At 35.9% G+C, this 26,151-nt stretch overlaps 1 protein-coding gene and 1 pseudogene across 1 annotated transcript; both read left to right on the forward strand.

Annotated features, from left to right (window-relative positions):
• The first annotated feature begins 6,783 nt into the window (after nt 1-6,783).
• Nucleotides 6,784-7,712, forward strand: LOC131405359 (olfactory receptor 4F3/4F16/4F29-like; annotated as a pseudogene).
• Nucleotides 7,713-24,022: 16,310 nt separating this feature from the next.
• On the forward strand, nt 24,023-25,048 carry LOC131405360 (olfactory receptor 4F3/4F16/4F29). Its single transcript, XM_058540419.1, has one exon. It carries the CDS (start codon nt 24,023-24,025, stop codon nt 25,046-25,048), a length of 1,026 nt encoding a protein of 341 aa, XP_058396402.1.
• Nucleotides 25,049-26,151: the final 1,103 nt, after the last annotated feature.

Below are 26,151 nucleotides of genomic sequence, written 5' to 3' on the forward strand. Positions count from 1 at the left end.
GCATCTTTGTTCTATACTTTGACAAAATTTGTGTCAAACAGGTATGCCGTAGAGAAGAACAAGCAAGAAGTTTTCAGTTATGAGTTTAAAGGTGAAACCAAGTTTTATTAGCTATATAATTTGGTTTAATTCATAGATTGAAATTATGCAGTGATAACAATACTTGCTCTGCAAAACTGTTCTGAGGATTCAATAAAATAATATGCAAAAGGATTGATTTCCAAAATCACTTTATTTTCACACGTTAAAATGTTCCTTCTTTTTTTTTGGTGAGGAAGATTAGCCCTGAGCTAGCATCAGTTGCCAATCTTCCTCTTTTTGCTGAGGCAGATTGGCCCTGGGCTATCTATGCCCATCTTCCTCCATTTTATATGTGGGATGCCTGCCAAAGCATGGCTTGATGAGCGGGACTTAAGTCCACACCCGGAATCGGAACCTGCAAATACTGGGCCACGGAAACGGAGCACCCGAACCTAAACACTATGCGACGGAGCTGGCCCCAAAATGTTCTTTCTTTTTAAAGAAAGCTCAGAAAATTCTGTCCTCAAGGTTTTAGAAATACTTTTCTGTATTTTTACATTTTTAAGATGAATATTTACTATTCAGATTATCATAAAATTATTACTAATAAGAAAAGTCACTTTAAACTTTTCTGTGGAATGCATGCATATTCAGTCACTGTAAAATAAAGAATCAAAATAGTTCTAGAATATGACAATAAGTCTCTTTGTCATAAGAAAATTACAAACCTCTTATTTCCTCTCATTAACAGCTTCTCTGCTTGACTACACTGGGAAAACCGAAACGATCATGGGGGATAATTCCCCAGGTCAAGTCCTCAGTCTGACAATCCCAGATCTCTGCAGCATCACTTGGTCACTGCCCTCTGGGGCTGTAATGAGCTTCCATGCTTACTGTGACATCGTTTTATACAGCTATTTGTGTGTGTCTGTAATGATCCTAAATAGGATCTGCTTGATTTTTTTGGGAGACTATATCTGAATCTTTAGTGATGCTGATCTCTTAGTTCCCTTGGCAAAAAAGGTAGGTGAGGGGGATAAAAATAGAAAGAAATCAGAGAGCAACAGTTTCTCTGTTCTAAGGATAGAGAAGGTTTTGGTGATGTGAAGATTTTCTCAAGTCAGATACACTCTATTGCAGCAGTCTCTTAAGTGGGCTTCTTCTCTTTTCTTCCTTCCTTCTAGGATATCTAACATACTGACAAATAAATTATCTTCCTTGAGCACTGGTCTCGTCATTAATTCCTTGCTCCTAAGTATTTGCTTCCCTTTATTTATTAATAATGCTCAGTCATCTTAAGCTAGAGCCTGAGGTCAGGTAAAACTAGTCTCAACTTTCTTTCTCATCTTACTTTCCACTCTTCTCTTAAGGTTTCCATTCTCTAGGCAACCTGCACTCTTCACCATTATCCTAGAGTACCTTGAACTTAGCCTTCATTTCTCATATTGTACCATCTGCTTGAAATAATCCTTCAAATTCTATCTTTATATATTGTAATATATGCTGTTTATAAAGGCTCTTCTCAATGCCACATTTTCCACTTTGTCTTCTCTGATCACCACAGCTGGAGTTTTCTCCTTCCACTTGACTCAAGTATTACTAAGTCTGTGACTATGGTCTTTCTATGCCTGTTGCATATTTACTTAAAATATTAGATACTCATTGCGTTTCTAAGTAACTAACACAGAATAGATATTCGGTAAATACATTTTAATTAACAGAAAATTAAATAAGAAAGCATGGTAGAATAGAAATAAACAGAACTAGGGCTACATCGGCCTGAATTGCCATCTACATCTGTTACCACCCAACGTGGGGCCTTCTGCTCGTGGTCAGACATGCCAATAGTCAAGAGGCAAGGTGGTAGGAGAAAAAAGACTTTTTATTACAGCTTGCTAGCAAGAGGGAAGATGGCCAACTCATGTACAAAAGAACCATCTTAAGGGGGCATGAAATCTTACAGCAGTTATATAGGCCATTGTGTTATTGGAGTGGGGGTTAGGAATGTTGATCTTCTGGTGTTACAGACTGGGAGTGCCACACCAGATCTTTCAGTTTTTACTGATAATGGCTATCAGCATAGATTCTCCATTTGGGGGTCATCACATTCCTAAGGAACTCAAAAAAACAAAGTTATCATCTTATAGCAGCTGGGAGATACCTGCACAAGCAGGGGTCATAAAATCTATGTAGCAGTTAGATCTCCTGGAGGGTGCATATCCAGCTGGATTAGTTTGTCAGAGGTCTTTCAAAGTTATAATAGAGTTTTTCTTTTCTACAATATGTCTTCCCTTATGTCAACCTTGTCTTGAGCCGGTATCACATCCATAACTGAGTGATTGACATGCGTGAACTGTCTTTGTGTTTTCCACTTGCACAGGGTCAGCAACAGCTATGCTGAAGAATGCTCAGTGGATCTTGAGGGGAATGGTAGTTTGGGAGCTAAAATCTTATTTCCTCAGAAGTGGGTGTTTGTGGGAAATATTCCCAATGAGCCTTTCAAGCAACTGGACTTCAGCACAGACATGAAAACTTAACTTAAAACCAGCCCCACTTGATTATCTCAGAATAATGAATTCAGAAATAAGACTTTTTAATACTTAGAACTAAGAACTGGGACATATCACTTGCTGGTCTCTACTATGTGTTAGGTACCACTTATTGTGCCCCCACAATGTGGTAGGTAATGCATTAGGTATATATTACATATATAATATCACCTAGTTCCCACCTCACCCTGCAAGGGAGGTGTTGTATCTCCTTTTACAAACAAGGAAACTGAGGCTCAGAGAGTTTGAGTAACTTTCCCTTACTCACATAGCAAGTGAGTAGTGGAGCCTGGATTCAAAAACAGGCCTGATAGACTTCAAAGCCCAAGCTTCTCACAGCTCTACTGTAGGCTTCTCAAATCAGAGTAGCAGGTATAATTTATGGATGATTTATATTGGCATTGCATTGTAGAAAGCAATCTGTCCATTATCACGTGTGATATTCACAGAAATTGTGTGGGCCTGGCTGGGCAGGTACTCAAGGAGTTTGCCTTTTTGAACTGAATCACTTGATTAGAGGTGGGACTTGGATCTTCCTCTCTACTTTTATTTGGACACTTCTGGATTTCTTCCTGCTGTCCTTATGTGCTTTCTTTTTTCTCTCTCTCTTCCTTTTATTATCATAGTGCATTTCTCTTCTAACTTCTCCTTTCCTTGTGTCTTTCTCTATTTTCATATTCTTTCTGTCTTACTTATTCCTTTATACCCCTCAGATTATTGCCAAGCTTCATGAAATTAAGTTGAGTGTTGGATGGAGGTTTGCAGTGGAAAGCTTCCTCCTATCCCCAAGCCAGTTATATGTTGTAGAGGATGGGATGCCTCTGGATAGAGACTATTAGTTATGGTTACTATTAATTTGTGGTGAGGAATATCCTTGTCTACATGCGAAATCTATTGGAAAAGGTGGTGGAGAGAGGAGAGCATCGGAGTCATGGCTTCTGGAGTGTGGAGGGGTTATTAACTAACCTCTCATTCAGGAAATATTTACTAATTTTCACACCTACTTATGAACTTTGGGTAATATACAAATGAAAAATTTAAAACACTGTGGTTAACGGCAGAAGACTCTACAGATTACAGATCAAGGTGTTTACCACTCATATTAAAAGGATAGATTGCATTCCATTCTCTTCCTGAAATCTTTGACTTCACTAGATAATACTGGTCCTTCCTTTGAACTTGTATTATTTTTTTCTCACACATTCAACAAATAATTTTCTCTACTCTTCGTATAGCATATATTTTAAACTACCTTATATTGTAGCAAATAGATGTGCAATTTATGTCTTTCCAATAAATTTAGTGAGTTTGTGACTTACAGAAGTTAGAAAAAAATAAAACCCTGACCATTATGGACTGCACTGTCAAGAAAATCTTTATGAAATAATTGAGAACTTTTATTGCCTTTTGAGGAGAGAAAAATATAGAGAAGCAGAAATGGTGGTGGGATTACAAATATTCCTTCAAATATTTTACCATTGTTACATCCTTCCAAATAAGCATCAAAATAAGAAGAGTGAGCACTCAAAGTATGGCAGCAATGAATAATCTTATTTCTGTATATAGTTTACTTACAACATTTAATTGGTCACTTTTTTTGTATTTAGTTATTCTTGTCATACAAAATAATTTCGTGCAAATAATAGGTAGTTTGTGCAAATGTTGGTGTTTGGTGTCTGTTTTAACTCCGAAAAGTACATTTTTAATTTTGATTTTTTACTGTTCTCTCTTAGGCTATTTTCTACAGGATCTATACTTTCTGGATCAGGAATACAGAGACCTGAGTTCTTGTCCTCAGTTCTGTCACTAGTGTGACTATAAGCAATCAGTTTACATTTTTGAGTCTCAGGTTTTTCATCTGAATAATGGTCAATCTGGACCAGGCCATCTCTTAGATGAAACTATCGGTATGATTCCACTGGGTGTTTATGCTTATCCACACAAAACTCTTTATGTTTTTTCATCAGTTGCTGTGTATTTCCCTTTCCTCAGTGCCTAAGTCATTCACACATGCATTTCATCCCACCAATCCACTTCATTCTGTCTGTCCCTCCACAACGAAGAGCATGTGTAGTTCCCTGTTCTCCAGCCCAATCTTGCAGATTTCTGATGACTGAAGGGCATGAGGCTTTAGAAACTGTGTATCTTGAGACTATGGACTGTAGGCTTAGGAGGTGATGGCAAAATCATTTGAGTTAGTTGAGTACGGAGAGTCTCAGCTCAGAATTGGTGAGCAAGAATTGAGACCAGATCACAGTGGGAGTTTCTGGAAGTTTTGGAGCAGAGGGATGTATTAAGATAAATGAGACCATCAACTTGACATGTTTCTGAGATGATTCTTCATATTTCTGGAGCTGTGTCTGCAAAAGGAGAAGAATGTCAGTAAACCTGGTCTTCTGCATTCCACACCTTCTAAAAGAATAAAACTTAGGGAGTTGTTTTCAGGGTTCACCCTCTACTGGGAATTGACTATGGTGGGCATTTGGACACAGCAATGGAATCCTCCCCACCAGCTCCATCCCTTCTCCACCTAAACACACAAACATACTCAAAATTTAAAAGGCATCAACCCTTTAGTATCAGCTTTATGTGCATGTGATCAAGCCAAGGAGAACGCTCTGGCGCCCTCCTATAGTGTTACTGAAGTTTCACATTCTTCTCGTTTCATAACGGGCTAAAAGCTTAAAAGTACAAATGAACTTGGAGATACAACATACTTGCGTGGATTTCAGACACAGTAAGCATGATGATATCAAATATTGAAGCAAGTTACAATAAAGGAAAGCATGGAATACTTGAAAAAAATGGAGATACCACTGAGCAGAAAAAGGGAGTGTGTGAGAGAGGCTGAGGCACAGATGAAGAAAAACTTAGCATTTCAACATTTCTAAGTGCTGGCCATATGCACCTTAATATGTAGGGGCAAACAGAAGATATTTGCAGGTGTGTTTCACATCCTTTGTGGTGATATAGGCATGTGATTTAGAAGAAACTAGAGGGAAATCCCAAATATTTGTACATATATTAGGTCTGGCTAAAAGTCTTGCAGGGCCAGATGTAGGGTCCAGAGGGAACTTTATTGAGTGATGTGGCCAGTAGAAAGTCCTGTATAATTTTGATAGAACTTTTAAAAAATGAGAAGATTCCGTGGATGAACCTTGAGGATATTATGGTAAGTGAAATAAGCCAGTCACAAAAAGACAAATACTTTATGACCCCACTTATGTGAGGTACTAAAGTAGTCAATCTATAGAGACAGAATGTAGAATGGTGGTTACCAGGGGCTGGGAGAGAGGGGGAGGGCAGTTGTTGTTTAATGGGTATAGAGTCTCAGATCCGCAAGATGAAAAAGTTCTGTAGGTCTGTTTCACAATGTGAATATACTTAATACTACTTAACAGTACTCTTTAAAAGGGTTACTATGGTAAATTTTATGCTGTGTATTTTTTATCTCAACAAAAAAATGAGAAGATTTAGAAGAGCAGTGAACCTGATCTGACATGATGAAAAAGAATTAAATTCTGTCTTTGATAAGGCTCATATACTCCCTCTTTACGACTCCTGCTTGGTTCTGATATTTCTTATTCCTAAGTTTTATTTATCTTTATCTCACTCTACATCCTATTCTATAATTTTTTTCTTCTTAATTCAGTCTCATCTCATGTTTCAGAAAATTCTTACTCCTAGATGGTGATCTATCTGTTAATCATAGCTTTCCCACAACCCTACTTTCTGAGTGTAAATTGTATGAAGAGAAGAATATGAAAATGACCATAAGAGGGAGATGAAATGTGTAGATATGGGAAAGTAGGCTAAGATATAATATGTATGCCTGTCTAGTTTCCGTTTGGGGGTAATTAAATAAATGTATATCTACCCACTGTCTGTCTCATTTTGAGAGTAAGTATACTTTCTTGCTTGTGTATTTTGTTTCTTGCTGCATGGCCTTGTGAAGCTTTTGTTCTTGCCTATTTCTCCTATTAATTTTAGGCTATGAGAGCTTCTGCTGGCAGTTCCAGTCACGAGATGATTTCTTGAGTTGTGCTTATATCACCACCACAACCACCACCACCATCATCATCATCATCAGAATCATTACATTATTTTGCAAGCATGAAGAATTGGATAACCAGGTAGTTCTCATTTGTAATTTGAACAATGCAACATAAATAATTAATACCACTATCATCCCTAGTAATCTCAATTTCTTATTTTCTTAGTTCTCGTAATTTCAGCAGCAGCCCAGTTACTTGCATCGATGGATGGAGGGAATCACTTGGTTGTGTTTGAGTTTGTGTTTCTGGGACTGACCCATTCATGGAAGATCCAGCTTCTCCTCCTGGTGTTCTCCTCTGTGCTTTATGTGGCAAGCATGACTGGAAGCATCCTCATGGTGTTTTCTGTGACCACCAAACCTCATTTACATTCCCCCGTGTACTTTCTACTGGCCAGTGTCTCCTTCGTTGACTTGGGATCCTGCTCCACTACTTCCCCCCAAAAGATTTCTGACCTTTCCAGAAAGCATGAAGTCATCTCCTTTGGAGCCTGCATTGCTCAGATTTTCTTCATCCATGTCATTGGGAGTGTGGAAATGGTGCTGCTCATAGCCATGGCCTTTGACAGATATGTTGCCATATGTGAGCCTCTCCAATACCTATTCATTGTGAGCCCATCAATGTGCATTTTGTTTCTAGCTGCTGTCTGGGCCCTTGGCATTATTCACTCACTGTTCCAACTAGCATTTATTGTTCATTTATCCTTCTGTGGCCCTAATGTATTGGGCAACTTCTACTGTGACCTTGCTTAGCTCCTCAGACTGGCCTGTACAGATACATACAGATTGCAGTTCATGGTCACTGTCAACACTGGGTTCCTTTGTGTTGGCTCTTTCTTTATAATCCTCATCTTCTACATCTTTATCTTGTTAACTGTTTGGAAACATTCCTCAGGTGGTTCATCCAAGGCCCTCTCCACTTGGTCAGCTCACGTCCCAATTCCCAACTGGACAGGTTTCTTGTTCTCACTGATGCTGTTCTCACTCTTTTTTAAAAACCAGTCATGTACACATTCAGGAATAAAGAGATGAAGGCAGCAATGAAGAGATTTTTCAGACCATTAGCAATTTTTAGAAAGATTTCATAAAGTTATAAGGTCTTGATCATCATGTAGCCTGTATCTGGAATTTTAGAGTCACCATCTTTAGTTCATCAGCAATTGATGTGAGTTTACCACACTCCTCAAGGTGCTCCTCTTCCCTAAGAAGAATGAAGATTTAGACTATATCTTAATTCAAAACTTATGTTGATTCATATGGAGTTACACATATATGTACTAATTACAGTCATTTTTTTCAAGCTGGTTTCTCTGCTTTCCTCTTCTCTCAAGATTATCATTCCATTACTGTCTTTCAATTTACCCATATATTTTCTCATAATCTGCCTCTTGAGGTAACCAAGATGCTAATTATTTACTTTGCCATTGATAATCCCTACCAATAATGGCTCTTTTTCTTATTTCTTTAGCAAATTGGAGAACTAGACTAGTATAGAAAAAAAGTTTGAAAAAATAATGGTTGAAAATCTCCCAAACATATTGAAAGACATAAATTTACAGACTCAAAAAGCTCAGAAAAACCAAGCAGAATATACTCAAAGAAAACCATTCCCAGAATCATTATAATAAAACTTCACAAAACTACAGACAAAGAAATATCCTGAAAGCAGCCTGAGAGAAAAGACATATTACATAGAGGGTAATGCTACAAATATTACCAGATTACTCAGAAAAAAAACATAAGGGCCAGAAGAGAGTGGAACTTCAGGAGGAACAGGAATGGTAAATCTCATGGTAAATATAAAGAGATTATTTTTCTCCTCTTAAGTACTCTAAAATATGTATAAATGTTAAAGGTAAAAATTACAACATTGAATTACAAGATTTTTCAGATGTGGGATATTCTGATCATGGAATTTGTAGGTCTAATACATGCCACAGCCATAATATAAAGTGGGAAGGGTCTTAAGAACCAAACAGTAAGTCTTTTACATTTTGATTGAAGAGGTAAAATATTAAATCTAAGTAGAATATGAAAGGCTAGGTATGTGTATTGTAACCTCTGGAGAACCACTAAACAGCCACAACAACAACAACAACAGAGATACAGCCAAAAAGTCAATATTAATATTTGTCAAATCAGAAAAAGTATTTAAATAATCCAAACAGAAACAGGAAAGGATAAAAAGGAGAACAAAAACAGAGGAACAAACAAAATATAATGATAAAACGGTAGACCTAAATTACCACATTAATAATTTCATTTAATACAGAGGCCTACATATTAATTAATTAAAGACAAGTGTTATTAGATTAGAAAAAAAATACTTAAATATATCTACACCAAACCCACTTTAAAGACACAGATATTTTAAAAGTAAAAGGATGGAAAATATACCATGCAAATGCTAATCAAAAGAAAATGGGAGTGGTTCTATTAATAAGTAACAAAGTAGACTTGACAACAAAGAAAGTTACTAGGGATAAAGATGGACATTTCATAATTATAAAATTGTCAATTCACCAAGAAGATATAAAAATCATAAATGTATATGCCCTTAATTACAGAGTTGCAAAATACATGAGACACAAACTGATAGAACTGAAAAGAGAAATAGCTAAATCCACACTTATACTTGGAGACTTAGACAACTCTCAGTAATTGATAGAAAAAGTATACAGAAAAATCAGGACACAGAAGACCTATAAAACACTATCAACCAATTTGATCCAATAATCATTTATAGAACAATCTACCCAACAAGAACAGAATATACTCTACTTTTTCAAGTGCACATGGAATATTCATGAAGACCAATCATTTTCTGGACCATAAGGCAAACCTTACCAAAGGTGAAAGAATTGAAGTCATACAAAATAATTCTCTGACAATAATAAAATTAAACCCAAAATAAGTAGAATGATATCTGGAAAATCCTCAAATATTTGAAAATTAAACAACACACTTCAAACAATACACGGGTCAAGAAGCAAGTCTTAAGGGAAATTAGAGAATATTTGAGCTGAGAGAAAAAGAAAATACAACATTAAAATTGGTGGAATGCAGCTAGAGCAATGCTTAGAGAAAAGTTTATGATATTAAATGCTAAACTAGAAAATAAGGAAGTTATTATACCAATACTCTAATATCTTACCTTAAGAAATCAGGAAAAGAAGAGCAAGTTAAATACAGATACGCAGAAGAAAGGGAACAATAATGATAATAGAAAAAAAAAATTTGAAAATAGAAAAAATCTATAAAGAAATAACATTGAAACCAAAAGGAAATTTTTGGAAAATATTAATAAATAGAAAACCCTCTGACCAGACTAACCAAGGAAAAAAAAAGAGAGAAAACTAAATTATCATTATCAGAAATGAAAGATGTGACCTAACTACATGCTCTAGACTCATCAAGAGGATAATAATGAGATACTACAAGTAACTTATACCCATAATTTTAACAACTTAAATGAAGTGTTCTAATTCTTGGAAGACACAAAACACCCAAGTTGACTCAAGAAGAAACAAACAACTTGAATAGTTTTATATTAGTTAAGGAAATTGAATTCTGAGTTAAAAAACCTTCCAACAAAGAAAACTCTAGATCCAGATGATTTCACTGGCAAATTCTATCAAACATTTAGAGAAGAAATAATATCAATTTTACACAATCTTTTTCAGAAAATAGTAAAAGAAGGAACACTTCCCAACTCGATAAAAGAAATCAACATTACTCTGATATGAAAACCGTACAAAGACACTACAAGAAAATAAACTACAGACCAATATCCATTGTGAACACAGAAACAAAAATGCTCAACAAAATATTAGAAAATCAAAGTCAGATGTATGAAAAGGTTAAATGCGTCATAATTAAGTGGGGTTTATCCTAAAAATGAGAAGCTGCCTCAACACTTAAATATCAATTTACAGAGTAAAAAAGTAAAACCACGTGAGTATCTCAATAGACGCAGAAAAAAATTTTGACAAAATCAAATATATTTTAACGATAAAAACTCTCAGTAAACAAGAAATAGAAGGAAATTTCCTTAATCTGATTAAGAACATCAACAAAAACCTACAGTTAACATCATACTCAATGGCGAAAGACCAAATGCTTTCCTTCAAAGATTGTGAACAAGGAATAGATGTACATCCTTACCACTCCTTTTTATCATCACACTAGAAGTCCCAGCTAGTACAATAAGGCAAGAGAAAGAAGAGATGTACAGTTTGGAAAGGAAGAAATAAAACTGTCTCCATGTGCCGAAGACATGATTTTCTATATAGTAAATTCTAAAGAATCTGTAAGACAAGCTGCAAAAATTAATAAGTGATTTCAGCAAGGCCACAAGTATCAAGTCAATATGTAAAATTCAATTGTATTTCTATGTACTGGAAAACAAAAACAATATTTTAAAGATGCCATTTATTATAGCACTTATAAACATGAAACATTTGAGTGTAAATATAGCAATATTTATGCTGATAATTACAAAACACCAATTCAATAAATCAAAGAAGATATAAATAAGTCATAAATTGGAACAATCAATATTAATATATCAATTCTTGCCAGATGCAATAAATCAAAGAAGATATAAATAAGTCTTAAATTGGAACACACAATATTGTCAATATATCAATTCTTGCCATATCAATCCACAGATTCAATAAAATCCTAATCAAAATATCTTCAGATTTTTAAAGATATCAACAAACATTCTAAAATTTGCACAGAAATGCGAAAGAGCTAGAATTGCCAAAAACGATTTAAAAAATAAGAACAAAGTTGAATTTCAATATGTACACATAGATCAATGTAACAGAGAAAGGAATCAAGAAATAGACACACGAATATGTGCAATTGCAACTCAATGTAGTCTTTTCAACAAATTGTGCTGAAATATTTAAACATTTATATGCAAAAAGTGAACCTCAACCCATATCTTACTTGCTTCTTACAAAAAAATTAACTCAAAATGATTATAGATGTAAATGCAACATCTAAAACTGTGAAACTGCTAGAAGAAAATACTAGAGAAAATTTTGTGATCTTAGATTAGTACATATTTCTAAGTTATGACACTAAAAAGATGAAATATAAAAAAGTGATAAATTGTACATTATCAAAATTAAAAATTTCTGCTCTGTTGAGGAAGTGACAAGCCACATAGTAGCAGAAGAATATTTGCCCATCAGATAGCTAAGAAATGACTTGTATTTTGAATCTATAAATAACTCTCAATAATAAGAAAAAAAAATGATCCAATTTAAGTTAACAAAAGATTTGAGGAAATTCTTTACCAAAAAAGACATGTGGATAGCAAACACATGAAAAAACGCTCAAAATTATTAGTTATTAATGGCAATAAATAAGTAAATAAACAAGAAAAGAAGAAATCCTGGGCTCTTGAGGTGTGGAGCATCTGGAACTGTCAAATGTTACTGGTGGTCATGCAAAATGGTATAACCACTTTGGAAAACCATTTAGCAGTTTCTTCTAAGTTAAACACTCACTCATCTTATGACCCAGAAATCCCATGCCTAGCATCAGAAACCCTAGGATTCCCTTCTGTTTCATTCTGTTAGTCCATCTAGTCACTGAAGTTAGCTCAGATTCAAAAGGAGGGAAGGAAAAGACGACCTTGCCTCTTGATGGGTGAGTGGAATGCATATTCAGGGTGGATGGGAAGGAATTGATGGCACTCCTGTTATAGAAAAGCTGCCACACTCTGTTCCCTTGCTCCAACAATTTAAGTTCCTCCCATGTACAGAATACATTCACCTCTTCCCAAGAGTACCCAAATCTCATCTTATTATAGCATTAGCTCAAAGTCCAAGATCTTGCGATTTAAATCAAATTCAGTTGATGTTTCCAAGGTATGGTTTGTTAGATAAAATTGTTTGAGTATGATTCTTCTTGATCTGAAGATAAGTTATCATCTCCCTATCTCTACACACTGCATACAGTGGCAAGACATGCAAAGGGTAATGACAATAGACCCATTTATTCAGAAAGGAGGAAATAGTAGAAACAGTGGTTACTGCTATGTTTTACCAGATTTGTTGTTTGGCTAAGTAAGCACTACAAAATAAAAGAGGCAAAGGAATTAACCATGGAATTTATGAATAAATGACAAGCAATAGGATATATTGGAATATATGAGGAAGCAATTTGGATTAAAACTAATTTGGCCTGACCTTGTTTTTCCAAAAGGGCCTGATGTGGACTCTTAATCATGTATTATACATCTGCTTTAAACATTTACCATGTCCCAAGGACAAGAATGATGCCCTTAAAGATAGGGATGTAACTTCCCCCTATATTGGCATTTCTTTAAGGATAGGCATCTTTTCCCGGAAACTAAGGATTAATCACTCACCTTGTGACCTCTGACCTGCTGACCACCAACCTGCTGTGCCAGCTAAGCATCTTGTGACAATTGTAAAGGGCACATGCCTATCATATGTGAGGTATACTTTTTGTTCTGAGATGGTATATAACCACTCTGTACACCCCACTTCTTTGATGCACTTTCTTCCTTGGGGAAGGAAGGCCCCGGGCTAGTCCTCAGATCTGGCTCATTATAAACTCACCCAATTTTGATTTATAGATTGATTATGGGTTATTTGAGTTGACAGAATTTAAGCTGGGAAAAGAAGAAAGGAAGGACATCAGGGAAGTGGGAGACAGCAAAAATATGGTAGGATCATTGGATTTGGGATCTTGGTGGAGTTGAATAATTCTTGGACTTGAAGCATTAGATGGAGTGAGTGCATCGCCAATTAAATCCCTCAGGTGCTGTTGATTGTCTCTCCTAAATATATTGCAAACCTGCTTACTTTCCAAACTCCCATACCTAGTGTAAGCATCCACATTGCTTGCCTTGATAAGTATGTTGCTTTCTAACTGGCTCACCTGCATCCAGTCTGGACTCCTTCAAATCCATTGTGTACACTGTAGCCAGACTGATATTCATAAATATCATCTGGTCAAATCACTTTTCTACTTAAAAATCTTCCTTGACATCATTTTCCTAGAAACAGTCTCCCACTACTAATTTCATCCTTATCTTGTATATGTTCCCCTCATTCTCTCACAACGTGGTTTCAGGCAGAACACCCATGCCCCCTCTGGCCTCAAGGGGGAGCAGAATTTTTTCTTTCTGCAGGGAATCCTTTTTTCCTCCACATTTCGTTGATGTCTATTTATCCTTTAGATCTTAGCTCCAACATCACTTCCTCAGGGAATCCTTCCCTGATTTCCCTGCTTCCATCAAATCCTTCTATCATAGTAATTTTCACTCTATTGCAGAGTAATTTTTATGTTTGCAATTTTACATTTGTTTGTGTGATTTTTTGATTAATGGCTGCTTTCTCCCACTAGTCTGTAAAACTCCAAGATGCAGGACATAGCGCTGGCATTCAGCACAATCCCGACATAGGGAGGGGTGCTCAGTAAATTTTAGTAGACTAAACAAATGAGTTAATTTTATGCATCCATTTTAATCCTTTTATTTTATTAAGATTTCTCTTTGTATGTTGTTTTATTTCTTTTGTGTGTGCATGTTTTCTTTTGATAATTTTGAAGGTTTGTAGTTCATTTTAGTTATCTACTGTATGCAACATTGTTAATTCTTTAATTTTGTGTTACTTCCAAAAATAGTATCCATTGACTCCTCACTATGAAATAGAAAGAAATCTGTATACTTTCCTTATCCCTTTAATTTGCTTCCCTTCTCCCTTTCATCGCTCACTTTTATTTGATTTTATTACTTCTAGTTCTTCTAATCATTTCCATTCTACTTTAAAATAATACTTAGTTAATCACTTTTTTTTTTTTTTGAGGAAGATCAGCCCTGAGCTAACATCCGTGCTAATCCTCCTCTTTTTGCTGAGGAAGACCAGCTCTGAGCTAACATCCATTGCCAATCCTCCTCCTTTTTTTTTTTCCCCCCAAAGCCCCAGTAGATAGTTGTATGTCATAGCTGCACATCCTTCTAGTTGCTGTATGTGGGACACGGCCTCAGCATGGCCGGAGAAGTGCTGCGTGGGTGCACGCCTGGATGCGAACCCTGGCGGCCAGCAGTGGAGTGCGCGCACTTAATCGCTAAGCCATGGGGCCGGCCCCAGTTAATCACTCTTACAATGATCTGTTGATTCTCTCCCACTGTGAAAGATGAGGAAACCAGAATTTCTCATAGAAATATTTCTTTTCCTTTTTATTTTTGTTACTAAAATAATTATTCTTTATACTGTCATGGTTTGTAACATTTGTATTCTGTTCTTTAACCACAATCCCCAGAACTTTTTAATATTAGGCTTCATAATTCACTATTACCATGTTATCTCTATTCGCTCTTTGATTAGTGGAGTTTATTCTGTAGTGATTTTCTTCAGAAAGGCCTTTGGGAACTCTATTTTCTAGAGTTGTTTTTTTTTTTTTTTTTTTTTTGGTGGGCTATTCTTTTTGTGCATGTGGCGTCTGATGAGTTTAGTTGGATCTGCCTTGATGTGGCCTATGCTATAACATTATTTTCCCCTCTGAGTCATGATAAGCCCTTCAGTCTATAGGTTCAATGCTTCTTTCATTTCAGAAAAGTTTTCTTTTTTTATCTTGAATTTTTCATTATCAAATATTGTGAACTCTTCTTAAGGAACACTAATTTTTCATTTGTTGGATCTTATTTTAATCTGTATTTTTTTCTCTAATTCTTTCACAAAACCTCTTTGGTTTTCTATTTCATTTTGTGCAGAATGTTTAAGTCTCCACTTTTTTCTGCTTTTAGTAATCCTCATTTCTACTATGTTTTTCTTTTTTTATTTACCTCTTGAATTTTTCCAGTTCACGTTTCATCACTTTATATTTTTTGTTGTTTATTTCTTTAACTTGTATCTTCTAAATGTGATTTCAGACAGAAGGTATATCTTTAAAAGTTCGTTGCAAATTTGCTCATAATTTTCACTAACTCATGGCATAACCTTCTATTATGTGCATGCTAAATACCTTGTGTTATTTTCCCTTTTTTTTCTTCTTGAAGTATTTTTGTATAGGTCATGACCTGCTTTATTTTATAATAAAAATTATTACAATATATTATATATAATATTATTACTCTTTGAATATACTAGATATTTGAAAGGATATCATGGAGAAGCAGCTAGAGACAATAGTGAGGTATGATAGAAGGCAGGTGAGTTTTGGAATGCTGTCTCCAAAACACCTCTCATCTGTTGGTGTGACTCTCTCCTGGGCTGCTGGGCTAACCGCCAGCTCAGGGCAGAGTCATATTTGTTAACTTTCCTCAGATACCTTGTGATTTATGCTTTTCTTCTCATTATATAACGGGAATTGTCAGCTGTCTGGCTGCTTCCCCTCTCCTCTTGCCTTGATTTTTCTTCCATCACGCCATACACACCCTAATTATTCCAAAGGCATTATATCTGCATCTTTCTCTTTAAGGTCCTTTCCCCCGTCACTCTGTGGGGTGAGGTTCACACACTCTAATATTCCTGTTCCAAGTCAAGATCATTCTTTTTTTTTTTAGCTTATCCACTTCTTTTTGAGACTGCTGAGTTTCCTGACTAGCTGGAGACCTTTAGAGGCATGCCTTTAATTTTGGTGTTCACTCATGTCCTGTTTCAATTTTTATTGCACATAAGTTTTTCTTCATCTGTTGTGGTTTGGAATTGTAGACATATGCCTTAGCCTTTCTAAGGATAGAGTTTATATTTATATTTCCTCTCTTGGTTTAAAGAAAGAGAGGGAAAGAAGTATCTCAAGTTTGGAGTCTTAGACTGGAAGTCTGAATTTATTGACATAATTGAGGTTGACCTACAGTTTTATTTTTGCTGTTGCTCTTGCCTAAAATTTGGATTCAATATATGCTTCATTAATATTTTGTGTAATATTTTCTTTTCTGTCATTTAATGCAGTTAACTATAGGAGAAAGAGAAGAAGATTTTGAGAAAGTCCTAAATTCATATGTAGATGAATCTTTTAATTTCTGTGTAATTTTAGATGAAAAATCATTTGTCTGTGATTATGTGGCAATAACAATACCTACTTCACAGTGTGGTTATGATGATTCAATAGAATATGTAAAAATGTTATTTTTGAAGTCAATTTAAATCTCATTTCCTTTATATTCTCTCTACTTTTTTTCATGGAATAGTGTATGTTTTTATCTCCATGTATTATTCTTCATGCTTTTTAATACATTAAGTGTTTAAGTTGAATATTATTGTGGTATCAGCATAGAAATGATCAAATGATTAAAAATTTTAAGGAACATTTTTTAATGTTGCTCTGGATTCACCTTTAGTCACAAAATAAAGTTTTAAATTAGTTCTAAAAAACAGTAAAATGTCTCTTTGTCATAAGAAAACTTAATGTCTCTCATTTCTACTTATTAACAACTTCTTTACTTGGCTGCACTGGGAAGACTGAAACAACCATAGGTGATAATTCCCCAGGCCAACTGATCCCAGTTTGGCAATCCCAGATCTCTGCAGCATCACTTGGTCACTGCCCCCTGGGGCTGTAATTTGTTGCCGCTCTGACTATTTTATACAGCTATTTGTGTGTCTGTATTGATCCTGCATAGGATCCAGCTGATTTGGGGAGAACTATCTCTATCTGAATCTTTAATGATGCTGTTCTCTTAGTCCCCTTGGCAAAACAGGTAGGTGAGAGGGATAGAAATAAAATCTATAGTGAGTAAACCAGCCAGCCAGGGTTTCTATGTCCCAGGAATGCAAAAATTAAGTTTTCTATAACTCCCTGGATGTCAGCCTTCTGTATGGCAGGTTGTGCTGGCACTAGAGAAGGAGGATGGAGCAGAGATCAGGCCCATGAAGGACAGTCACTGTGTATGGACAGTTGAGGGTATGAGTAGGGGAAAGTGCACATCTAGCCCTCAAAGAATGAGAATAAAGCAGTAGAAGAATATCAGGGAAGACTCAGAGTTTATCTTATGGCTACTTATCTTGCTTTTCAAGTTTCCCAACTGGCCTCATTTTTCTATTTTTATTTATTTTTTTTTGATCTTATGTGGTTTTCTTTCTGGCCTGTTATTTGTGATCAGCCTGGCCACTTGGTCTGTCTATCCAATCCCTAGAAATCTTTCATTCTTTTGTAGTCTTCTGCCTCACCTGCCATGCCACTTCTCAGCCCTCATGATCCTAGTGGTTACAGCTCTTTTCGATTGATTTCATTGCTGGTGTGTGTCACAACAGAGTGGCATGCAGAGTCTATGAAAACAGTCGTCTAGCCCCTCATGGAGACTTTTCATTAATTCCTTCTTTGACAACTCTATCACATTCATTATTTTATTCATTCATTAATGAACCCAATTGATATTTATAATGCGTGTCTATGATATACCAAGCCCAAACTGCCTATTTAAAAAGTAGAAAATTTATGTAAATTGGTATCTCAGTGTTCTTCTATTTCTTCTTCTTTGCTCTATCACTCCAGTGTTCTGTCTAATTTGTTGGCTCCTTTGCCTCCTTTCACATTATCAGTGTAACAGTCTGTATTATTGGCTCTTTGCTTTTTTTTTTCTTTCTCTGTACTATTTCCCTTAGGTAGCTTATTACACATTTAGTTATTACTCTTATATGGATTACTATTCAATCATACCTGAAATCTACACTTCATTCCATACATTCTGTCACATATTTCCACCTAGACATCTCACTAGTATCTGAAACTCCAATTACTTAATATAAATGTGAACATCTGTTTTCTCCACCCTTGCAAATTCTGTGTCCAACTTTCTTATTTTTAAAAATGGATCCACCATTGTCTGATATATTCTTGCTCAAATTGTGGTGTCATCTTTGACTTCACTCTCCTTCATGTTCACTCCAACTTTAATCAGTCACCAATTCCTTTGGGTTTTTACTTCTCAATATTTTTGTTTTCTGTATCTACAGTCTTACAGATAAAAATGTGTAGTCCTAGGGAGTCTGTGAAGCCTCCCAGATCTGATTTATTTCAGCGTTATCTTGAGGATTCCCTATCTCCATTTTTTCTTTCTTCTGATTGACCCATCACACTTATAGATGGAGCATGTTCCCTAATTACTGGCCTCATCATCAATTCCTTGCACCCACTCCTTCATTGATTCCCTATATTTATTTAATAATTCTTAAATATCTAAATTAGTTTCCAATGTTAGGTACAAGCTAATCTCTACCATCTTTCTTTTCTTATTTTCTTCTATTCTCTGAAATGAAATTTATGCTGTCGACAATCTGCATGCTTTGCCATTAACCCAGTGAACACCAAAATTACCTATCTATCATATTTTACCACCTACTTGAAATGACTTCTTTAGACCCTATGTTTGTGTATGGTAATATTCATCATCTCTTAAAGCTATACACAAATGCTACTTCTGCTATGCTGCCTTTTGTCATCACTACAGTTCTCTCTTTCCACTCTTCTCATAGATTAGAGGGTCTATTTCACTTCCATGACATGCATCATAGGGGATGTATCTTTGTATACATGTTGGATGAAGATTGACTTTGCACAATATCCGTCTATGTTTAGGTCTGGCACATAGTAAGCAAATCCATTTTAAATTAACAAAATAAAGAAATGAAAAGGTAAGAATGGGAATAGGACGTAATTAAGACTTTGATCTTGAATAACCATCTGACTTTACAATGTGTCTAAACTATCTCTGCTTTCTCCACTTGTACAATTAAAGTGGAGGTAAAAACTAAAGAATTATATATGTCTCATGAAAAAAGCAACTTGGGAGAGAAGTCTACTTTCCTGAGCAGCTGGTATTGTGTGGTTTGGCTTCCTTGCTTTGGTAGATCAACACAAATTTACGCCTGGACGGGCAAAGACTTCCAAAATCCCTTGAAACACCTGTCTTGGCCCTTTCTCCCTTCTCTCCTCTGTCTTATCCCTAATGACACAGGAAATATCCAGTGTTATCTGAAGTGGTCAGAAAAAATTTAATCTTTTTATGTGAGGAATTGAAATTTATGGCTTTGGATTGTGGGGATATCATTGGTGGAAGGGGCACAGCCTGATCAGAGCATAAAGCTTCTTCTTGCCTTCCTCGGGCAGTCTGTCATTAGTATCTCCACTCACCAGCAAAACTGTTATTTGAGAAATATACTTAAGAGGTTGTATGCAAGTGTAGACATGGAAGCTTTACCTAAAATCAGGTCTAGTTTCAATATTTCAGAATAATGGCAGATTCAAAAATTTGAGGAATAATTTTCTATACTTGAAAGTCACTCGTGTAGATAGTCTTCAATATATAATAGATAGCATTTATTGTGCCGTACTATGTGCTAGGTACACAGTTAGGTATGTTTACATACATTATATCATTTATTTCTCACAACACCCTGCAAGGGAGGTATTATTATCTCCATGTTAGTAATGAGAAAATTGAAGCACAGAGAGGTCAAGTAATTTTGTCATACTCACATAGCAAGTAAGTGGTGGAACCTAGATTCAAAAACAAGCCTGATTGATGTCATAGCCCAAGCTATTAACTGTTCTTGTAATGTATGAAAGGCAATCTGTGAATTTTTTTATTTTTAGGATTGAAGAAGGTAGAGATGAAAATTTGGAAATGATTTCTGGACTTTTGAATGTGAGCCTATCACTGGGTGATAACTCTACCACGTAGAAGAACCACACATTTGGAAATAACTGTACTGTGACCTCCAGTAGCAGAAGCTGACTGGACAGAGAACCCTGCTGGGATGCTGGAATACACAGGAAACATACACTAGGGAGAATTTCATGTGCCTGTTGTCTGTTCTGCCCACCTCCTTCTCCTGCTTAGTATATGCTAGACTCCTCGAATCATAATAACGGTTAAAATCTTTACAGTAAATTATCTGTGTGTATCCTTGTGCAGGATAAAAGGTAATCTTTCCATTCATTATCATGTGTGATTTTCACAGAAAGTCTGTGATCCTTACATGGCAGGTAATAGAAGCATCTGCCTTTTCTCTCATTCCTTAAATGCAATCCAATTTCAAAGTCAGGAGCACCCCTGAATCAGTAAATTAAGGGTGAGAGATTGATGCTCAAATCTTTAACTTACCTGAATTCTCAGAAACAGAGGCTACCATATTTCATACTACCTGAACCTTGTTCAGCTCTTTCTCCTTTCTCCTGATGCTTTCTTTTTTCTTTTTTTATCATTGTGCATATCTTTCATAATTTCCCCTTTCCCCCATCTCTCCATATTTTAAATCTCCCTTCTCTCTCCTTTCTCTTTGCTTTATTTTTTTCCTGCATTTCAGATTATTCCATAGACTTTAGGAAAATAAGTTGAGTGCTGGCCGTGGGTTTGGTGATTAAATGCTATCTAATCCCCAGTAAGATATATGTTGTAAAGCCTTAGGTGCCTTCTCACTGGGAGACTATTAGTCATGGCTACTATAAATCTTTAAACGAGAAATTTTCCCTTATGCATGTTAAAACTATTGGAAAAGATGACCGAGAGAGGAGAGAATCAATAATAATAAAGATCGTTGGTTTGAAAGCATGATCTTATTACAGGCTGGAGTTATTAATCTAATCTTTCAACCAGGAACTATCTACTACCCTTTCTATAGGTAGAAAGGGTGTATAATATGGGCTATACCTGGGTGTATAATATGGGCTATATACACACAAATAATGATATTTAATATTAATGGGTACCTTCATATTTTATAATGCAATGTATTTCCCATACATTATATATCTCTTCCTTCTCTTTTCCTTTCAGTTCTCACTAATTCAAAAAGGGCCAGATGAATATCTATGCCCCTGCCATAGCCTTCCCCACCTGCTCTTGCTGACACTAGTTATCTTCTACCCTTGAACGTCATCTATAGCACTTTTCCCCAAAAAACTTACCAAGTATTTATCTTACTCTTCACTTGACACGTATGCCACATTAGACTGTATTCTTTATGTGTGCAATTCACGTGTTTTCAACTGTTTTCTTGGTACTTTGACTTACAAGAGTTAGTAAGAGAACAAATCAATATGAAGAAAAATTGTCAATAAAAGCTACAATAAGTAATGGTGATTTTAATTTACCTGTGAGGAAAATGAAATTTATAAAGGCCAAAAGGATGGACTTCTTACAAACACCATGTTAAATTTTTTACAGTTGTGGTAACCAGTTACACAACCAGGAAAATATGAAAAATCAGTACACAAATCATAAAAGCAAAAAATAATCAATTTCCTAAGTGTAAATTGCTGTTGAACTTGTCAAATAATCTTTAATTGGGCACACATTTTATGTAATATTTATTTATTGGTAGGTTGCTATATAATAATTTACTATTAATAATGGACACTTTGTCTGAATGTCTCTGGTTAGTTTGGTTTTAACCAGGAAAAATCACTGTTTTGAGTTTGTTTTTTGTTTTTTTTTACTTGATTATTTTCTCTAGGATTTGTCTTTCTGGAATAGGAATCAGGAGATCTAGGTTCTGGTGCTCCATTCTACCAATTTTGTGAATCTCAGAAACTCAGTTTATTTTGCTGGGTCTCATGTTTTTCATTTGAATGATGACCAGCTTGGACAAAATGGTCTTTATTATAACTCCATGAGCATTTTCATCTCATCACACTGGGAACATGTGCCTTTCCTTACTAAGGCCTTGGATCTTTTTCGAGAATTACTGAGTTTCCTTGCCACCTCCCCAGTGCATCCATTACCTCCCCATGCATGTTCTTCCCATCAGTCCTCTCTGGTGTTGACTCTCCCTCCCTGAGAGCAGCATAAGTGGTTGTTTTCTGCTCCCTATTTCAGGCCCCAGGTTTCTGGTAATAGTGTGCACCTTAAGATCATGGACTGTTGGCTCAGCAGGTGACAGTATGTTCACTATGTGTAGGTGAGACTAGAAGGAGATTCATGCCAGTGATGGTGACCCAGAATTGGAGTCAGGACACAGTGACAGTCTCTGTGAATTTTGTGGTCTGGGATGAATGAGGGTGTCAGACAGATACCCCTTTGTGTCAGAAGGTCTGGATCACAGCTGCAAAAACGAAGGATATCAATGTACCTGTTCTACTGTATTTCGTCAACTCCTAAAGTGATTAACCTCTATTAAGTGTTTTCAGGAACTACTCTCTGCTATGGGGCATGAGTGAGGTTGGTATCTGGACACAGAGAAACATAATACTGTTCTCTGCTCACCCTCCACTTTACATATAAATATAATCTGTATTAAAAGACTAAATCTCCAGCGTCACATCTTGTATTTTATGGTTTAAGATCAAAATGTGAGTTCTTAATGTTTGATACTCCTCTTATTTTATAATCATAAATCAAAAGTGTAAAATACAAATCACCTTGAAGATAAAATATCTGAATGGATTTCAGTCAGAGTAAGCAGGCTAATAGCAAACATCAACACAGGTTACTCTGCAGGCAGTACTGAATGCTTCAAAGAGTAGGGGTGTGCCAATGGACATAAAAGGTGACACCAAAGGGAGGCTGAGACACTGATGAATTAACTTAATATCTCAACTATTCCAAGTGCTAGTCCTCAATACTTTCATGTGTATGGACAGAGAAAACATGTTTGCAGAGATATTTTACATATACATATATTTTACATATTTACATATACATATATTATATACCCAAAGTGTCTTAGCAGAAATTCTGGTGAAATTTCCCAAATATACATTTAGTAGGTCTGGAGAAAGCGTTTTCATCACTAGGTGGCATAGGCTTCTTATGAAAGCCTTAACGAGTGTTGAGGCCAGTTTAGCGTTCTGTAATTATGAAAAATTTTGTGGAAACTAGAGGCACCTAGAATAGCAGTGAACATGATAAAATATGGTGGAAAATAGTAAGTGTTCTATTTTTTACTAGAGTCCACATACTTCCCCTGTTTTACTACACTTGTGGGCCCTACAATTTGACATACCCCAGTCTCCTTATTCAGTCTCAATCTACAGCCTATCCTAAGTCAGTCTCAACTCATGTCTCAGTCACCTCTCACTTCCGGTGAAAATTCATTTGTTAATCATGTTTTCCTCTCATCCCTACTTTCTGTCAGCAAATTGTGGAAGCAAACTGGGAGCGAAGTGAACTATGAGAACATACATAAAAGCAAGATGGAATATGTTGGAAATGAGGACCAGTCAATATCAGAAGTGATTTATACAGCTGATGAACAATATGGACACGTGAATCTTTTGTTCTCGCTTAATCTGTCAATTTGAGAACAGAACATTGCAGTGAGAGTGTTGGTAATAGGTAAAACATGTTGCAGCTCACACGTTGTGATGATATTATGTTGATTTTTGGTTTTTGTTTTTACATATTTGAGGAACTGGACAACTATGAGCTTTTCATTCCTAATGAGAATATTGAAACTTCAAAAATTCTATGACATATTATCATCTCCATAATCACAATTTCCTCCTCATTTTCTTAGTTATCATAATTTCAGCAGCAGCCCGGTTGGCTGGATCAATGGAGGGAGGGAATCACTCGGTTGTGTCTGAGTTTGTGTTTCTGGGACTCACCCATTCATGGAAGATCCAACTTCTTCTGCTGGTGTTCTCCTCTGTGCTCTATGTGGCAAGCGTGACTGGAAACATCCTCATTGTGTTTTCTGTGACAACTGATCCTCATTTACATTCCCCCATGTATTTCCTATTGGCCAGTCTCTCCTTCATTGACTTGGGAGCCTGCTCTGTGACCTCATCCAAGATGATTTATGACCTTTTCAGAAAGCACAAAGTCATTTCCTTTGGAGGTTGCATTGCTCAGGTCTTCTTCATCCATGTCATTGGTGGTGTCGAGATGGTGCTGCTCATAGGCATGGCCTTTGACAGATATGTTGCCATATGTAAGCCTCTCCACTACCTAACCATTATGAGCCCACGAATGTGCATTTTGTTTCTGGCTGCTGCCTGGGCCCTTGGTGTCAGTCATTCACTGTTCCAACTGGCGTTTATTGTTCATTTATCCTTCTGTGGTCCTAATGTATTGGACAGCTTTTACTGTGACCTTCCTCGACTCCTCAGACTGGCCTGTACAGATACCTACAGATTGCAGTTCATGGTCACTGTCAACAGTGGGTTTATCTGTGTTGGTTCGTTCTTTATACTCCTCATCTCGTACATCTTTATCCTGTTAACTCTTTGGAAACATTCCTCAGGTGGTTCATCCAAGGCCCTCTCCACTTTGTCAGCTCACATCACTGTGGTGCTTTTGTTCTTTGGTCCAACGATGTTTGTCTATACATGGCCACACCCCAATTCACAGATGGACAAATTTCTTGCTCTTTTTGATGCAGTTCTCACTCCTTTTCTGAATCCAGTCATCTACACATTCAGGAATAAAAATATGAAGGCAGCAATGAAGAGAGTATGCACACAGTTTGTGATTTACAGGAAGATATCATAAATGATATGATAAGGCCTTCTCACTAATCATGGTGTAGCCTTTTGTTTCTATCTTTGATATTTTAAAATCAGGAACTTTCAGGCATTAAATATTGATTTGAGTATCATCATACCTGAAACACAATTTTTTAACTGATGAATATATTTATGCCTTGTGAAGAGTGAGCCACGAAAACAGTATACCTCTCTATCTATGCAAGTCCTATTTAATTTCTTTCAGCAATGTTATATAGTTTTCTGTGAACAGGTCTGGCATATCTTTCTTGAGATTTTTCCCTAAGTATTTCAATTTTTGATGCTGTTTTAAATGGTATTTTTTGTTTCAATTTACAATTGCTTTTGCTAATGTACAGAAATACAAAAAAAAATTTGTTTATTGACACTGTATCCTGCAAACTTGCAAAACCTATTACTTTTATTAGTCTTTTATAGATTAAGTAGTATTTTCTTCATAGATGATCATGTTGTCAGCTAATAAAGACGTTTTACTTCTTTTATTCTAGTATGGATCATTTTATTCATTTTCGTTGCCCATTATTGCACTCACTAGATCAAATGGTACAACACTAACTAGAAGTGGTTAGAGTGGACATCCTTGACTTGTTCCTACTCTTATGAGAAAAGCATTCAGTCTTTCATCATTAAGCATGATACTAACTATATGTTTTTCATAGATGCCCTTTATTAGGCTGAAGAAGTTACTTTCTATTGTTTGCTGAAAGATTTTAAAATCAGAAGTGGATGTTGGATTTTGTAAAATGCTTTTTCAAGTTTAGTATCAGGGTAATGCTGGCGTTATAGAATTTATTTCTTCATTTTAAATTTATGGAAAGAGTTTTTTAGAATTGATACAATTTCTTTCTTAAATATTTGGTAGAATTCACCGGGGAAGTCATTGGGTCCTATGTTTTCTCTATGGGAAGATTTTCAAGTATAAATTCAATTTTTGGCAGTTTGTGTCTTCAAGTAATTTGTACATTCATTTATGTTGTCAAATTTATTGGAATAAGCTGTTCCTAATATTCTCTTATTTCTTATTAAATATCTGTAAGACCTGTAATATATGCCTCTTTCTCATTCTGGATATTGGTAGTTTGTGTCTTT

The sequence above is a fragment of the Diceros bicornis genome, chromosome 5 (assembly GCF_020826845.1).
Source record: "Diceros bicornis minor isolate mBicDic1 chromosome 5, mDicBic1.mat.cur, whole genome shotgun sequence".
NCBI lineage: Eukaryota > Metazoa > Chordata > Mammalia > Perissodactyla > Rhinocerotidae > Diceros > Diceros bicornis.